This window comes from Macaca mulatta, chromosome 11 (genome assembly GCF_049350105.2).
Source record: "Macaca mulatta isolate MMU2019108-1 chromosome 11, T2T-MMU8v2.0, whole genome shotgun sequence".
Taxonomy (NCBI): Eukaryota; Metazoa; Chordata; class Mammalia; order Primates; family Cercopithecidae; genus Macaca; species Macaca mulatta.
The window spans coordinates 29,813,524-29,832,434 of NC_133416.1; the positions used below are offsets into that span (position 1 = coordinate 29,813,524).

The following is an 18,911-nucleotide window of genomic DNA, read 5'->3' on the forward strand; positions in this document are numbered from 1 at the left end:
TTCAAGTCGGCCCCAGTGTCTGTTCCCTCCTTTGTGTTCATGTGTACTCAATGTTTATAGCTCCCACTTACAAGTAAGAGCATGCAGTATTTGGTTTTCTGTTTCTGTGTTAGTTCGCTTAGAATAATGTTTAAAATATTTTGGATCCCGCAGCTAAGGAGAGTTGGCTGTATAGATATGATGATGAATATTTATTTATATAAATGTGGCTTCCACCATTGCCTTCTATTCTGTTTAATTGGTTAAAACATTCATTGAATTACAATTACTTTTATACAATACAATTTGTCAGACAAACTTTCTTTTCATCAACTTCTATATAAATTTAAATCCCTTACCTTGGCATTTCAGGAAGCTCCCATTCCCTGGAAAGCTTTCTTCCCTGTTCTTCATTAATCAGAACAATATTTGATTCAGGTCCCTTTTACTGCGTGAAACTCTTAGAAAGTATTAGAAAAGCCACGCTACCCTTCTGTAGGCATTGTTTCCATAATTCTTTCTCTACAATCCTGTAGCACTTACGTATGCCATTACTTGCAATCAACGTGTACTAACTGCTGTTGTTATTTATCTTTATCTAAACTGAAGTTAAAGACTGTTTGGACATCCTTTTATTCCCTGCCTTACTTAGCACAAAGCCTTAGATTTGCAACTGATGAATATTTGATAATAGAGATGAGGTTGCTATTACCACCACATAATGGGGCTTCACAATGATATTTTTTCCTAGATATCTATGAAGTCCTGTAGGCACTACCTGCCCTAATCTCATTCATTCGACGTGCTAACAATTTCTATAGCTCTAGCTCCCACATCACTTTTGCTTAGAGTCTAACGGGAGAGTTTCAGCTTCCAAGAACTTTCTTTACTATCACAGGAAATGACACAGTTGCTCGCCCTCCCCCTTACTCCCTTTCTTTCTCTTTCTTTGAACTCAATTTCCTTAAAAACAGTGATTTTATCATTTTACTAAAGGGCTAGAAGCCAGGGACTTTCCAGATGTAGAATGAATAATACTCCCTTTCTCCTGGAGGTCAAAATCTTCGCCGCCTGAGGTTTTATGTATTTGACTCCTCCAGACCATCACTTCTCTTTTTAATGCCTACTGTGTTCCAGGAGCTTTATGTACAATTAAGCCACTGCATACCTACAGTAAGCTGCAAGGTAGCTATTGTTTGCGTGTTTTGCTGATGAGAGAAGGGAAGCTCAGAGGCATTCAGTAGCGTGCAGGTATCTGTCTGTCCTGGCACAGTTTAAAGAGACGCACATTCAAACCAGAGTAGCCTACTTAACTACTAGTTTCACAACAATAATTGAGAGTAAATTAAAATATTACAAACCCCTCCAGGGAAAGGTGCTCATTAAAAGGTTTAGATTTCTGTGAGAATATAAATCAACACATATTTACTCCCCTCTAAGTTTATTTCCTGAAATCTCTGGGCTTATGGTTTTCTCTGGGATCCCACACCCTTCTTAAGTGTTGTGTCTCAGGACTCACTGGGCAGGGGGTGGCCTGATGGCTGGCAGATGGGACAAGCTGGGACTACACCATCCCTCCTACTGGAGTGGAGCAGATGTTGGGGTTAGACCCAGCGGCCGGCCTGGGAGGGAGTCTGTTTCTGCAGCACCAAGAGGTTACAACACTGGATGAGAAGAGGTGGTTCAGGAAAGCTGTCAAGGTCAAGGTCATGAGTCCAAGATGCAACTATGGGGATGCCCTGTGATTGTGGGTGCTGCTGTTTGTGATTCTTCCTGTAGGCTGAGAACTTCACTTACGTTCTCTATAATCTTTATTTCTTTATTTATTTATTGAGACAGAGTCTCACTTGCGTTGCCCAGGCTGGAGTGCAGTGGCGATCTCGGCTCACTGCAACCTCCACCTCCCGGGTTCAAGCGATTCTCCTGCCTCAGCTTCCGGAGTAGCTGGGATTACAGGTGCTTGCCATGACGTCCGGCTAATTTTTGTGTGTTTTTAGTAGAGACGGGGTTTCACCATGTTGGCCACGCTGATCTCAAACTCCTGACCTCAAGTGATCTGCCCACCTCAGCCTCTCAAAGTGCTGGGATTACAGGCATCAGCCACCATGCCGGGCTTCTCCATAATCTTTAAAAAGGGTTTCCCAAAGCACAATCCATGAAACACATTGCTTTGAGCACAGAAAAGGCTCTGGGGTCAAATAAGTGTAAGAAACAAATGCACTGTTCCCACCCCATCAGGGAAATTAGATGACTGAAGGCTCTGAAACTGTGAAAATAAGCAAAAAACAACAAAAATCCCCTGCAATCAACAAGCCATACCACAGGCAGTTAAAATATGAATATGTAATGAGTAATGTGTCATGAGAAATTCTTAGAAATCTTTATTAAAAAGAGAGAGAGAAGATGGCAGCTCAAACAGAGTGAAGAAATTATTTTTTCCTAAAAGAGAGAAAACAGAAGCAGGTTTGCATACAGAAGCAAAGCAACAGCGCAGAGGCAGAGCCTGAGGATGTCAGAAGTATACTTACACATCTGTTTCCTCAAAGAAATTGGGAGCTCCCAGCAGAATGCCAGCACAGGCACTCAAAAAGGGGTTTTGAAATTGCAAACAGCATTTAGAATTAATGGAATAGAATCCCCAAAAAACAACAAGGGTCTGAATGAAGGGAGCCTTAGGAAAGAGAGTGGACGTGTGCTTTCTCTGAGATAGAAGGGGAGTGGGAGATGATGAGGGAAAACACGGGAATATTTTGAATGGAAAAGAGGCTACACACAGGAGTTGTCAGTGGAAAGAAGATTCTCATCAGCTGGCCTTGATCAGTGCAGTAAGGCAGAGGCAAGGTCACCGCCCACAGAGGGAGCTGGCAGAGTGGGAGGGAGCTGAGGAAGACAAAAACTGGCTGTTGGGGCCCATATATTTTGGAGTCAACCAGAGACACAGAAGAGGCCAGGCGTGGTGACTCATCTCTATAATCCTGGCTCTTTGGGAGGCCGAGGCAGGAGGATTGCTTGAGCCAAGGAGTTCGAGACAAGCCTGGGCAACATGGTGAGACCCTGTCTCTACAAAAAACAAAAAGATACAAAAGTTAGCCAGGTGTGGTGGTGCATGCCTGTAGTCCCAGCTACTCGGGAGGCTGAGGTGGGAGGATGACTTGAGCTCAGGAGGTTGAACCTGCAATGAGCCATGATTGTGCCACTGAACTCCTAAAAAAAAAAAAAAAAAAAAAAAAAAAAAAAAAAAAAAAGAGAGAGAGAAGAGTTTGGCTGAGTAACTGTGAGAACCCAGTGTGTGAAGTGTGTTCTATACAGTGGTGCTTTAGGGCATGGCCCCTGGAGCCAGACTAACTGGATTTGGGTTTAAGTCCAAGATCCCTTCCTTTTCAAAGGGTGGTAAGGATTAAATTAGGTAATATATGTAAAACACTTGGAAGACTGCCTGGCACATTTGTAATCACTCAGCAAGTAGTAGCTATTACTATTATTGTTATTATTTTGTGATGGAACTAGTCATAAGAATTTTGTGATTTTTTCCTAAAGAAATGTAAGGTCGCCCAGAACAACCAAAGTTAGGAGCATAGTCATGGTATAAGGAGGGGACTGAAGGCTGGATCCTAGCCCAGCAGGCACTGGGGGAGGGCTGTTGATGGAGTCTGGTTCCTAACTAGGTAGGGCATGCAGTACAGACCGTAAGAAGAGAGGTGACTCATCTGAACTTGAGCTTTTGGCTGAAGAAATACTCAGGGTGATAATGAGACCTAAAATATTGCCATAAAAAAATCATGCCTACCATGTATGCATTCATTCCATTCCTTTAACAAAATTTTTTGAGCACCTACTGTGTGTCAGCCACTCTACCTGAAACTCATTCCTCACGTGGTGCCTTTATCTTCTCAACAAGCCAGTTAGGTAGATCTTAGTAAACCAATTTTTCAGACAAAGAGATTAAATTTGGACCCAAACCAGAAAGCTAATAAATGGCAAAACCAGGTTTCAAACACTGATGTGATTCTAAAGTTGATGTTTTTAAGAACTGTTCTGTATTTTATCTCCATGGTGCTAAATGTTTTTGACAGGTGAAGAGGAATGTCTTAAGAGCAGGGGCTTAGGAATTGTAAGGTCAGACTGTTAGGCCCTTTCCATGGGTGCCGAGTTCACTAAGAATAATGAGAGACGATATGGTAGAGAGGGAAATGTGAACCTGGCACTGAAGTCCTGGAAGAAGGTGAAGGTATGTTGTAAAAGTGTGATAATAAGAGGAAGTATGGACTTCAAAGGAGACGAGGTCACAGAGGTATAAAGTAGGAGCATCCCTGGTTTGCAAGAAGATCAAATGCTTAGGCTCAGTGCAGTGGCTCACGCCTGTAATCCTAGCATTTTGGGAGGCCAAGATGGGTGGATCCTCGAGGTCAGGAATTCGAGACCAGCCCGGCCAACATGGTAGAACCCCATCTCTACTAAAAACACAAAAATTAGCCAAGCGTGCATGTAATTCCAGCTACTCAGGAGGCTGAGGCAGGAGAATCACTTGAACCCTGGAAGTGGAGGTTGCAGTGAGCTGAGATTGCGACTCTGCACTCCAGCCTGGGAGACAGAGCGAGAGTCTGACTCAAAAAAAAAAAAAAGAAGATCAAATGCTTGCTCATTACTGCTGAGTGGGGAATGAGTAGAAGAAGACATGTCCTTCATTGTCGGTCTTTGATACTCTGTGGGAAAGCCAGATGTTCAGTTCAGGTGAGAGATGAAAGGAGCAGATGTGGCAGAAGAAGCTGAGGTTGGAAGAACATCCCAGAACACCATATAAGAGGCCAGGAGATGGGTGAACAGAGGGCTGGGGTAGAAGAAGGACTTAGTTTCCAGAGTTAGCAAGAAAAGTGAGGAGACTGAGAGGCAGGCTAGAAGGGCAAGGTAGAAGCCAGTCAGGAGAGCACTGCATGCCTAGAATCTTGTGATGGGAGTTACAGGCTCTGCATTCCAAGTGAAATGTCATAAAGGGAAAGAAAGTCCAACTGCACACTTACCTGCCTTGGTGTTTACCACTCAGATGGCTTCCTGTCTGCCTTTGGAGCTGAGGAAAGGAGGCTCTGGCACCACTGAAACAAGAAAACTTGACGGTTGCTAGTCTATTCCATTGGACTCATAGATGTTTGGGATTACCAAATTGGCAAGAGCAAAGCTATCTCCAGGTATATACTATTTCACAGTGTACCATCTCATTATGACCTTGTCAGGAGCCTGTAGTGACATCAGATCCCTGATTATTAGTACCATGGCTTTGACAAATTTCTGAGATCCCAAATTGTCCAGGTAGCAGGAACTGAAGAGGGTGATCTGGGTGGTCAGGCCTGAAGAAATCCCCTCACAATGTAAGTTAGCAATTTCATCAACTGTCTTTTAAAATAGTTGATTGTTCCTTGTAACTGAAACTTATGCTTCTCTGAATGTGTAATTTAAAGGTTTTTATAGGATATGGGGGAAGGAGGAGGGATTCACTCCAGTTGTACCAAACAATCCTAGAAAGCCAATGGGGTAAACATACAGGAATGAAGACATAGGGTGTAGGGAAAAGAGGGAGTCTATTTTAAAAGGTCTAGGGTATGAGTAACTCCCAACTTAGTCCTATGTGTATGAATTACCTGAAATCTTGCTAAAAGGCAGACATTGGTTCAATGAGTCTGGGTAGGAGGACCTAGTAGCTGTATGTTTGGCAAGCTCCCAGGAAGCGCTGAGGCTGCTGGCCTGCAGACCACACTTTGAGCACTAAGGACTTGCACTATGTAACTAGTCAAACGTTAGCTTCAAAAGATGGATTGTTTGTGAGGTAAGATGGCTGTCAGCCAACCCATTAAGACATACTAGGCATAGACTTGATGTGTAATAGTAGGATGATTGCAAAACTTAGAGTCAGCATTTGCAGCTTTTCATGCTGATTCTACCATTTTCTAGCAATAAAACTTTGGACAAGTCCCAGGTCATCTCTGTGTTTCAGTTTCTTCCTCTGATAAAATAGAGATGACAAGATGTGCCATGGTTGGCTAACCACAGGGTAATTGTGAGGGTCAGAGGAAACAACTTAGTGAAAGTGCCTTATGAACTGAAAGTGCTGCATGTGTGTAAGCATTATTTTTATTACTGTGTTATTTGAAGTGAAACCTTACTAATGCTCCTATTTCCACTGCTTTTATTTTAATAGATAAATCGATAACATTGGCAAGTGTTTGCTATTTACCTGATGCCATGTTAAGCACGAGTTTACTCCTCACATCTCTAATAATATTGGTATTACTATTGTTAGCCCCATTCTACAGAGGAAAAAGTGAGGCCCCCACACAATAAGATAAGGCCCAGCTGTGAAGTGTTGATGCTAGATTATGAGCTCAGGTTGACTCTCCAAAATTTAAGCTCTTATTTACTGCATTCAACTGATGGATTGTAGCAAACACCCATAGAAGAAGGTGATAGTCTAGACCAGAGGTTGGCATGCTTCTTCTGTAAAGGGCAAGATAGTAAACATTTAGCCTTTCTATGCCAAGTGGTTTCTCTTGCAGCCATTCAGTCCTCTCATTGCAGTGCAAACGCAGTCATAGACAATTTGTAAAGGAATGGGTGCGGCTGTGTTGCAATAAAATGTCATTTCTAGAAACAGGTGGCAGGCTGGATTTGGCCTGCAGGCCATAGTTTGATGATCGTTGCTCTAGAAAATTCTGAGTTGTCCAATATGGTAGTCATTGGGCACGTGTGGCTGTAAATTCAGTTCCTCAGTTGCACTGGCCACATTTCAAGTACTCAATAGAAACGTGTGGCTAGTAACTACTGTATCGAACAGTGTAGAGAACATTTTCATCAACACAGAAAGTTCTATTGGAGAGCCCTGATCTAGATCATCTTTGGAGGTGGGAGGTGGGGAAAATCTTTTTATCAGTAGCTGTGAGGACGTGGAAGCTCTGAGTCCTGGCTTTACTTCTTATATCTGATTGTAAGTAAATCACATCATCTCCCATAGGCTCCATTAATACACACATAAAATGGGAATAATACCCTCTGTTCAATGTTGTTGTGAGAACTGAATGAGAAAATATGTGAAAGGCACTTCGTAATCTGTTAGGGGCTGCATAGACATAAGCCATTGTTAGGATTCTAATTGTTATGTAAAATGTGAGAGAATGTATGGAGGCAGAATTTGGGTAGGTGCCTGAATTGACAGACCATGTTTTCTTTGAAATCACTCTTGGGGGAGTCATTGAGATGATAGAGCGTTATCAGAATAAGGAAATGTTATTATTTTTATGATTCTATTTTTTGGACCAGAAAAACAGTAAACAAGGCAGATCTCAGCGTCTGTTCACTTTTCAGAGCTTGGAATTGCCTTTGTAATGCTTAACAACCTCAGGAAACGGACAAAACTGTCCAGATAGGGGCTGTGATGAAATTGGCAGGCCATAGTGACCTTCCTGAGGGAGATCAAAGGTTTATTTTTTATCACATTCAAAGTTAAAAAGCATGGCGCCATCACACGTCAAAGGTTCTAGTTCTTTCCTGATGCTTCTCTTTCACAGGGGCCCCCTTTATACCACACAGGTCAAGAACAAAGCTCAATTCTGCCACAGAATGATCAACCAAGCCATTGTTTGTGCAAATGGTTTTAACATCTCTGTGATTCCCAGGGCATCCCTTCTCCCTGGTTCTTCCTCCCTGTTGCTAGTCCCTGCCAGAAATCACCCTTATAGAAAAAGGCCTTCTCTTCCCATGAGTCTGTCATCCCCTCTTTTCCCTCAGGGTGCTGGGAGCCAGGCCACCCTCTAGTTCTAGGCCAATCTACTGTTACCACTCACTTGAATATACAGAAGAGAAGTTTCTTCTTATTTGGCCTGCACACACCCTTCTGATTTCTGCCTATAACTAGGAGTTACGTTTTGCATCTATCCTTTCCCTATAGCTTTTTCTATGAGCCTCCCAGAGCCTATCTCACACATCTCTACCTTCTTTCCTGTTTCCTTTCCCTGTTACTTTTCACACTACTTAAGTACTCCAACAATTCACTCCTCTGCTCTTCAGTGAACACTCACCTATCAGACTGGAATGAAGGTGGCTGTTCCTACACACAGCTGATACCGGTGCATATTAGTTAGACCTTTAGGAGAGCAATTTGGGAATATTTGTCTAAATCATTAAAAATCGGGTCAAATCCCTTTGGACCAGTAATTCCACCTCTAAGGAAGTATCTTAACTAATTAGACATGCACTGAAAATTACTAAACGAAGATAATCATTATTGCATTATTTATACTACTAAGCAATTAGAAATAACCTAGTTGTCAACAATGGGAAAAGAATAAAATGAACCCCAAATTTAGAAGCAGAAATAAAATGTACTAAAATGTTAACAGTGGTTAAGTCTGGATGTCTCTGGGGTTATCTCTGGTTATCTCTGAAGTACCAATGATTTTACTTTCTTCTTTTGCCCTTTTTACTTTTTACAATATGCATATTATTATATAATCAGAAAGAGATTATAAAAATGAAAGTTCCCATTCTTCCAGGCTGATTATTATACATTCCACTATAGTATTCTCCTTCGAGCATTCAAAATGCACATTTACCAGCCAAGGCACCTCTCTAGAGGTGTGTCCTTGGAGACAGCCATGCAGGATTTTCTCATATATAGTTGAGAAGAGAAATCTAAGAGCTTGCTTGGGGTCCCTTACAATGAACAGCCAGTTTGGGAGGGGAGGAATTAAAGCCAAATGCCCTGAGGAGGAAGTCAGCCTGGTGTCAGCGAAGAGGATGAAGAGGATGTGGTTCCCAATTCTGCCATAAAATCCCTCTTGTCGTTATTGTCCTTACAGTGCCGAAGAAATGGCTCTCACACCCACAAATCTAAATAACGAGATGTCTCTGCCGATGAAGATGGACTGCCAGGAACAAGAGTTGACTGAGAAAAACAATAGCTTTTTCCAAAAGCTCAATGTGACTAAAAGTGTAATGCAGGAGTAAGTCAGAACTGAGCTTGCAGAAGCAGTTTCTAGGGTCCCAACTGCAGACATCTTTGGGCCAGTGGTATGCAAATGATGGGATTTCCAGGTTCAGGGTCTAGGTTGACAGTCTTCCCTATAATTTATCTAAATTTAAACTCATGAATATTTACTCTAGTAGGCCTTATGAGAAGCTAAAGGGGCCCGCAATCATAAACTGGGTAGATACCCATTAAAAAAAAAAAGTTGTTTAGACTCTAATCTCAATTTGAGAAAACATGTGGATTGTTTTGTGGCTTCATTATCTTCACCTGCTAAAGATCTAAGCCATTTAAAATACTTTCTGGCATAGAGGGAGCACAAACAGTGGTATAAACACATATTTACATTTGCCAGTACATGTTAAAAAATGCATACTAATTTAGCTATGATTAACAACCTTTTTAACTAGAAAAACATTCTTAAGGTAAAAGATTTTCCAGGAATCCCTCATGTGGCAAGAAAGCTATTATGATATCAAAGATGTTCTTAAATGCATTTATAATTTATTGAAGATAGTAGTATATGCATTTGTAAACTTTGGGCAGTTTTTCATTTAATTTTTTTTCATATAAGCAATATTTATTCATTCTATATAAATCTGTATAGATTCCAGGATCCCTTTCTAAGCAGGATAGATGTGAAGTGACTCAATACCCCCTCAACCCTGAGAACACCTCCAGCCTCAGGGTTCAAATCCCATAGACTTGGAACTACTTTTACAGACACATATCACACATTTATTGTGACCCATTCACAAGCGTACGAGAGAGAACACATAGGCTCTCCAGCAAAATATGAATAAGTGTGGTATTAATTAAGCAAAATATTAAACACTGTGTTAGGGAATAGGCAAAGACTATTAACACACTTATTTTAGAAAAGGAAATACAAATGAGTTTTATGCATATAGGCAAAGATACTCAACCTCACACATAAAATGAGACTAACACTAAATGAGATACCAGTTTAAACATACCAAGTTGGCAAAGATCAAAAACTTTAATAGCACATGGATTTAGACAAGGAGTTAGAAACAGGCACATTTTTGCTTGGAGTGAAAATTGATTCAACCTCTTTAAAGCATACTTTGTGAAAAATCTATCAAAATTTAGAATATACATATCTATTGACCTAGAAGTTTTACTTTTCGGGTTTTCCAATAGATATGCTGTACACATACACAACTACAACATATAGATGTGTAAGGATATTCATTCCAGCATTGTTTGTAATAGCAAATGATTGGAAACATTCTACATATCGGTTAATAAAAAAACTGATCGGAAAATTATTATACAGCCCCGCAATGGAATACTATATTGCCATTTTAAAAACGAAACAGCTCCGTATGTACTAATATGAAATGGACTCCAAAATAGGTCATTAAATAAGAAATTCAAAGTACTTTGATGTATACACAGAATGGAGTATATAAATATCCTCCCACGTATATTTTAAAGGGTCTATTCTGTACAATATATATACATGCAGACATGCATACATAAACGTCTCTACTTATTTATGCCTAGAATCTCTGTTGAAAATAAAGAAGCTAGTAAACATTGTGGGGAGGACAGCTGGGGGGTGGAGGTCAAGAGGGCGCTGTAGACCTACTCCTCTCCGCCATTTGAACCATATAATGTATTTAAACTCCACTTTTTAAAACAGGATATTAATTTACTTATTTGTTGATTTTGCACATTCATTTATACACATATATGCACAGAGCTGCAATTAGTTTGGAATTTGGAATCTCACTGTTAATTTATGGATTCAGCCAATTGTTATTTATCCAGCCCCTCTATTTATACTTGTGAGATATACCATGCAAGGTGTTACTCACACAGAATAGAACTCAGTACGGGGATAGCAGGTGCTCCCTGGGGCTGGGAAAGATCTCAGTGTTCTCCATGTAGAAAGGAGTAGGGCAGGCCCAAGCTCTGGCCCAAAGGCATAATAACAGCCTCTGTTTGGATTATGTGGCTTGCAGTTTGCTAAAGGAAATTATCAAAGTGGACTACATCTTAGACCGATCAGATGACGAGGACGACATTTCCTCCGAAAACCCTCAAACTGACTTCCTTCACAAGGTAGACACTGAAAAATGGGTAAGAGAGACACTTAAATGACACAGTAGGTTGAAGAGAAGAACTTCACACCACATATCTCAAAGTGGTAAGAAAATATCTGAGGGTTTCCTTCTAACTGGTGCAGAACTTCAAAGTTTGAAATCAGGAGGGAGGCAGGGGATGGCATTATTCCCACTGGATACTGCTGTTACCACATGAAGGACTTCCTAGCCTTCCCATGCAAAAAAAAAAAAAAAAGTGAATTATATGTTATTTTTGTCCTTGGGAATTTATGAAATAACTGTGACATTTCTCACCTTCAAGCAAATCACCATATGACCAAATCACCATATGACCAAATCACCATATGACCATACCCCCTGCTCACAGATTATCTTCCAGTAGAATTCAGCTATTCACCCTTAATGCAGCCTCCAGGAGAGAATCCTTCTTCTTCAAGCTTCTGGGGCTCCAGGCCGTCAATGGCTTGTAGCTACATAACTCCTCGTCTCCTGTCTTCATCCTCACGTGGTCTTCTCTGTGTCTGTGTCTTCTCCTCTTCTGTCTCTCATTAGGATGTTTGTCATTGGATTTAGGAACCCATTCAAGTAATCCGAGATGATCTTATCTCAAGATTCTTAGTTACATCTGCAAAGACTCTTTTTCATAATATGCATGGGGTCCTAGTTCTGTTTTAGGACATGGGCATTCCTTGTTTGGGGTCACCACTTAATTCTCTACACTCTATGACCTTGGGTAAGTCACTAAATACAAATGACCACATGAGAATGAAAATAAATAATGCATATGAAACTAATTTGTAAAGAGTTACATGAATGTTAGTTATTTCTATTGACTTGACCAGTAGTTTACACAGACATTTCAAAAAGAGACTGATCTATTCTCCCTCCTCCAAACTTTTCTCCTTCCAGTTTAAAAATAGTTCTGCTGAAATACAGGAAATTCAGATCAAACTTCTTCAGTGGACAGAAGAAACATTTCATAAATAGTTACTAAAGAAGTGTTCCAGGATAAATTATTGCCGATTTTTGCATGCAGAGACTTGAAATAGCAGAACATGTCTTGGGATGCTTTTTGAGAACAAGGCAAAGAATACAGAAACAAAAAAGTAAATTTTATTGATCAAACTCATAGAGTAGGGTTTTTCCCCCAAACTCTTTGATATGAAACAACTTAAGGTCAACTGAGAATTATGCAATGATTAACCATATTCCTACACCTGTGTTTAAAAATCTTTCACATTTCTCACATTGGCTTTATCTTTATGTATATAAATAGATGAAACTTTCTGAACCATTTAAAAGTAGGTCAAAGACAGCATGATACTTCATTCCTGTTTACTTCAGAAAGCATCTCTAAAAATAAAACTTTCTCTTACAAAATACTGTTATCACATCTGGGGAAATCAGCATTAATATAGTAATCTCAATTCTCTCAATATTCTAATTTCTTTAATTGTCCCCCAAATGTCTTTTACAGCCATATTTTTAAACCAGCATCCCCAAAAGATGTATGCAATATGTTTGGTTTTCATATCTCCTTAGACTCTTAATATGGAATAGTCCTGCCACTTTTTCTTTTTTATGACATTGATTTTTTTTTAAAAGATCAGAGCAATCATCTAATTTGAGTGGAGTTTTGGAATCCATGGTCAGAAAGAATTCGATTACTCATCAGGACTGAAAAGAGCTCTCCCTGTACACACCGATTCTCTCCATGCCCCTGCCTCAGCCTTCCTCTGTAGACAGAGCAGAAGGGCATGTCTGCTTAGCTTACAGATGCATCAGAAAGCTCCAGTCTCAGAGAGGACTATGTGGTTGACCCCAGAGAAGGGGGATTGGGTAGGGCTGGAAGAACTACCACATCTTGTAGTAACCTTTTGTTCTGCTTTGCTTCCATCATCATCTTTACCAGGGTATGTTGGAGCTGGAGGCTAAGCATGACCAGGACCTGGGTAAACAGGATAAGCAAGAAACAGATGTGGATGAGTACCCTCAAGCATCTACATCTCTGCAGTTTTCAAAGAAGAACCTCCTTGAATTGTAAGTCTTGACACATTGCAAGACAGAGCATTTAATAATGAGCATTTAATAATGTGTGGAGGGGAAAATGGAATTTAAGCAGAGAACTTAGGGAAAGTCTGGAAGATTTAAAATCCATACATGTCTTGAACCATAAAGCACTCCTGTGCATAGGTAACTACCTACATGATCTAGCAATAATGTGGAGTAAGGACATTTTAGGGATATAGACAGAGCATGGGAAAAAAGAAAGAGCAAACTCTTCTTTGAGACCTGAGATTAATATATATTTAAACCTTCTCAGATAATTTTCTAGATAGGAAAACCATAATTATCATTAAGAGTATGTTGTTAAGCCCTTGTGGGTCTTTTCCCTATTGTATACCTCTCCTCCCCCACCATGATGTAACCACTATCTTAATATCAATATTTAACATTCATTCCACACAGTGAAATTAAAAATATATCTTTTTTATTAAATGTAAAATATGCTTTGTTTTATCGAGTCTTTAAAGATCTGTTAAAGTGGATATCAAATGAATACCAAAACTTATTTTCTTGAGGCCTGTGTACCCACCTGGCCCATTCTGGCCCAAGATCAACTTGCTATTCAAAGGAAGAACATTTCAGGCTATGGGAGTTTTTTCCCATTTCCTGCTTTGAAACTGATCACCATAACATTTCTGCAGGTGCCTGAAGGGCATGTTCCTCAAGCTAAACTACTGGAATGCAAAGATAGGTCTCCAGGTGAAAGAACTTAGAGCTGATTACATAGACAGAATGGACAAAATTGACAATATTATTTTTAAAAAATGTAACAGAAAACACAGTGAAGAGGTAATTGTAGGGTGTTGGGGTTGGTCATAAAATAGCAGAAAGTTTCATAGCTTTAAAAACTTAAGAAACTTTGGACTTAAGATGATAAAGTCTTTAGGACAAGAAGTCTTATTAGAAGCCAATGACACAAAATCTCAAAACTTAAATGCAAGTTATCTGAATCTTTGTTCTCTCATCTCTCAAGGATCTCTGTCCTACATTGTTTCTTTGAGTCTGTCAAAGGAAGGCCTTTAGGTCTCCAGTCATTCTTAAGGGATTATTCAGTATTGTCTAAGTCAGCCAGCATGTCATAGAAAAAAATGTGAAGTATATTTGCTAACGTGTCTCTGAACTTAAGTGAAAAATTTTAAGATTAAACAAAAAGGATACAATTAATTGTTATTTATCTAGACACTGGTATAAAGAGAATGAGCTTTGGAGGCAAAGAAACCCAGGTTTGTTTCCTGATACTGACATTTTTGGGGTAAATTAACCAACCTTTTTAAAGCCTCAACTTTCTTCTTCTGTAAAAGGGAACTAAAAACAGCCACTTCACTGATTTATTGTGGGGAGTCAGTAAAATTCTGTATGTAAAGAACTTAACACAAGGCTTGGTGTATAACAATTAATGAATGGAAGCTATTCTTAGAAATAAATACCTCTGGCCTTCTGAACTTTCCTACCACATTCCAAACTATTTCCTACCACAGGGCTACTCTTCTCCTGACTGTTTCCTTATCTTTCATTTGAACTCTCTTTACAGAGGCCTTCTTTTGACCATCTTGTCCAAAATGGGTCTTTTTTTTCCTTCCACAGCATTTATAATATTCTTTTTAGAAAGGATTCTGTGGTTTTATTGATTCAACACCATAAATTACATTTTAGAAATTAAGGTATAATTACATACAGTAAAATTATATTTTTAGCATACAGTTCTGCAAGTTTTGAAAAATGCATACAGTTGTGCAGTCACCAGAGTGAAGATATATCTTTTATCACTGCAAATCCCTCATGCTCTACTCTAGTTAACCACGCTCCCCAGGCCAAGCTGCTAGGAACCACTGATCTCTTCTCTATTCTATTATTTTGCCTTTTCCAAAATGTCACATAAATGGAATCATACAGTATGTAGTCTTTGAGTGTACCTTCTTTCTCTTGGAATAATGCATTTGAGTGTTATCCATGCCATTGGATGTATCAGTAGTTTCTTTTTATTGCTAGATAGTGTTCCATTATATAAATATACCACATTTTACCCATTCACCAATGGAAGAACATGTAAGATTTTGGGCAATTAAAAATAAAGATTCCATAAAACATTTATGTATAGGTTTTTGTGAGAGCATACATTTTTATTTTCCTTGGGTAAACAATCAGGAATGGGAATGCTGGGTTGTATCATAAGTGTATTATTTATATTTGTAAGAAACCGCTGAATGGTTTCAAAAAGGCTGTGGCATTTTGCATGTCTTCCAACGGTGTATGAGAGTTCCAGTTGCTCTACATCCTCACTAGCACTTGATATTATCAGCTTCTTTTTTACTGTAACCATTTATAGGTGTATGGTGGTATCTTATACCACCATACTTTGCAATTTGCCTTTAGCTAATAACTATTAATATTTAGTATCTTTTCATGTGCTTATTTGCCATAGGTATACCTTCTTGGATGAAGTATCTGTTTATCTTTTGCTCATTTTAAAAACGGGGTTGCTCGGTTATTTGTTATTTATGGGTTGGTTGGTTCCTGCTTTTCTAGTTCCTTGAGGTACACTATTGGATTGTTTATTTGAAATCTTTCTACTTTTTGGATGTAGATGTTTATTGCTGTAAACTTCCCTCTTTGTCTGGCTTTTGATGTCTCTGATAAATTGTGGTAGGTTGTTTGTTTTCATTTGTCTCAAGCAATTTTAATTTATTCCCTATTTCTTCCTTGACCCAGTGGTCATTCAGGAGCATGTTGTTTAATTTCCATACATTTCTATATTTTCCAAAGTTCCTCTTGGTATTGATTTCTAGTTTTATTCCAGTGTAATCTGAGAAGATACTTGATATGATTTCAATGTTTTAAAATTTGTTAAAACTTGTATTGTGTCCTAACATATGGTCTATCCCAGAGAATGTTCCACTTGCTGATGAGAATAAGGTATATTCTGCAGCTGTTGCATTAAATATTCTGTAAATGTCTGTTAGATCAATTTAGTCCAAAGTGCAGTTTAAATCCAATGTTTCTTTGCTAATTTTTTTGCCTAGATGTTATGTCCAATGCTGTGAGTCTGGCATTAAAGTGCCCAACTGTTATTGTATTGAAGTCTGTCTCTCCCTTTAGATCTAGTAATACTTGCTTTATATATCTGGGTGCTCCAGTGTTGGATGCATATATATTTAGAATTGTTACATCCTCTTGTTAAATTGATCCTTTTATCATTATATAATACCCTCCTTTGTCTCTTTTTATAGTTTTTGACGTAAAGTCTATTCTAAGTATAGCCACTCCTGCTTGCTTTTGATCTCTATTTGCATGAAATATTTTTTCAATTTCTTCAATGTGTCTTTACAGTGAAGTGAGTTTCTTTTAGGCAGCATATAGTTGGCTCATTTAAAAAATCCATTCAACCACTCTATATCTTTTAAGTGGATAATTTAATCCATTTATATTCAAAGTTATTATTGATAAGTAAGGACTTATTCCTGTCATTTTGTTAATTGTTTTCTGGTTGTTTTGTATATCCTTATTTCTTTCTATCTTATTGTTTATAATTGCAGTTTGATGGTTTTCTGTAGTGGTAATGTTTGACTTTTTTCTCTTTCTCATTTGTATATCTATTCTATCAGTGAATTTTATACTTTTTGAGTTTTCATATTTGTAGACTTTGTTCTTTCACTTCCAGATGTAGGATTTCTTTAAGCATTTCGTGTGGTGATGAATTATCTCAGTTTTTGCTGATCTGGGAACAACTTTATTTCTCTTCCATTTTTTGAAAGATGGTTTTGCTGGATATGGTATTCTTGGCTGTCAGTTTTTTTTTTTTTCTCTCTCAGCACTTTGAATATATCATCCCATTCTCTCGTTGCCTGTAAGGTTTCTGCTGAGAAACCTGCTGTTAGTCTGATGGAGATTCCCTTATATGTGACTTGACACTTTTCTTTTGCTGTTTTTAGAATTCTCTCTTTGTCTTTGATTTTGGCAGTTTGCATGTAATGAGCCTTGGGGATGACTTTTTTGATACAAATCTATTTGGGGTTCTTTATGTTTTCTGTATTTGAATGTCTATCTCTTGCAAGACTTTGGAAGTTTTTAGCTATTATTTCATTAAAATTTTTTTAATGCCTTTGCCCACTTTTTCTCCTTCTGGAGCTCCTAATATCTAAATATTTGGTTTCCTCATGGTGTCTCATATGTCAGGTAGGGCTTTCTTCCTTTTTTTATTCTTTTATTTTCTTTTCTTTTCTTTTTATTTGCTGATTGGTGTATTTCAAAACACTTGTCTTTAAAGTTTAGAAAGTTTTCTTCTGCTTGATCTGGTCTATTATTTAAGCTCTTTATTGTACTTTTATTTCATTCATTGAATTCTTCAGTCTCAGAATTTGTTTGATTCAGATCATGAATTGTTTTCTTGACTTCTTTGTATTGCTTACCTGTGTTCTCTTATATCTCTCTGACTTTCTTTAGTATCAATATTTTGAATTCTTTTTCAGGCATTTCATAGTTTCCCTTTTCATTAGGATGTTACTGGAGAATTACTGCACTCCTTTGAAGATGTCATGTTTCCTTCCTTTTTCATGTTTCTTTGGTTCTTACATTGATATGTATGTATCTGGTGCAATAGTCAAATCTTCCAATTTTATGCATTGGCTTTCATAGGGAAAGATTAGTTTTTCCTAAAACTGTATTTATAGCATTAGTTGGGTAGGGTGCTTTGGCTTTGATTATTAGTGGGTGGGCATACTAGTGTAGCCTCTACATGATTTCTTTGGTTGTAATCAGCATCAGTGGTATCTGTAAGTTCCTCAGTGGCTTAGGCCATGCTTATTTGTGGAGGCTGTGGCAAACTTTACTGGGGACAGTTACCCTAGGCAGATTGGTCCTCAAGTGCCAGTGGTGGTGGCAGCAGGGTGGGAGTGCCCATCCTTAGGTCCCCATGCAGCATATATGTGCACCAGTGGTGGTGAGTCTGGGTGGGTCAGATCTTCGGCTTCTAGGCAGCTTGGTTGATTGCCAGCAGTGGCAGCAGTGGCTGAGAAGGTGGGTCCTCATGTCCCTGGGCAGTGTGTGTGGCACTGACTGTGGCAATAGTGGCAGCAAGCCAATCCTTGGATTCCCAGGTAGCATGTGCAGGGTACCAGCAGTGATGGCAGTGAGCTGGGTGGGCCAGTCCTTAGGCCCCTAAGAATCATGAATGGGTAGATACCAGTGATGATGGCAGCTGTAGGCTGGGCAGGCTGGTCCCTAAGCCCCCATGAAACACATATAGGTGCAGGCAGCAGGAAGGGTAGGTCTATCACCAGGCCCTTGAACAATGTACATAGACAGTGGCAGTGGGCAGGGCCCATCCTCAGGCCCACAGAAGGCAAGTGTTGGCACTAGCCATGACAGGCAAGGCAGGTTGATCCTGAGGTTCCCAAATAATGTATGGCAGGCACTGGTGCTGGCAACATGGGGAGCGGGCCTGTCCTCAGACTCCTCAATGATGTGCACAAGACCCCAGTGCTATTGATGGTGGCAGTGGCAGGGTGGACCTGTCCTCAGGCCCTCAGATGGCATGAATGGCTGACAATAGTGGCAGGCAGAGTGAGTTGATTACCAAGGCTCCTGGATGGCATGCTTAGGCAGCAGTGGGGGTGGGTTGAACAGGACTGTTGTCAGGCCCCTTGATAGTGTATGTGGGTGTCAACGGCTGTGGGTGGAGCAAGTCAGTCCCCAGGCCCCTAGACAGTGCAGCAATGGAATACTAGCAGTGATGCTGGTAAGTGGGATGGGCCTGCCATCAGGTC

General features: G+C 39.5%; 1 protein-coding gene across 5 annotated transcripts in view; it reads left to right on the forward strand.

The window, feature by feature from the left end:
- Window positions 1–18,911, forward strand: part of SMCO2 (single-pass membrane protein with coiled-coil domains 2) — an 87,575-nt gene that overhangs the window by 45,377 nt on the left and 23,287 nt on the right. For 2 of the 5 annotated variants that reach the window (XM_077953767.1, XM_077953766.1), the window contains exons 2-4: window positions 8,823–8,966; window positions 10,981–11,080; window positions 12,995–13,122. In XM_077953767.1, the coding sequence (XP_077809893.1) occupies window positions 8,833–8,966; window positions 10,981–11,080; window positions 12,995–13,122 (362 nt within the window). In that variant the 5' untranslated portion in view covers window positions 8,823–8,832. Of the gene's footprint in view, window positions 1–2,903; window positions 3,026–5,023; window positions 5,163–8,822; window positions 8,967–10,980; window positions 11,081–12,050; window positions 12,189–12,994; window positions 13,123–18,911 lie in introns of those variants that run through there. The other 3 variants (XM_001103576.5, XM_077953768.1, XM_077953769.1) reach the window with 3 other exon arrangements.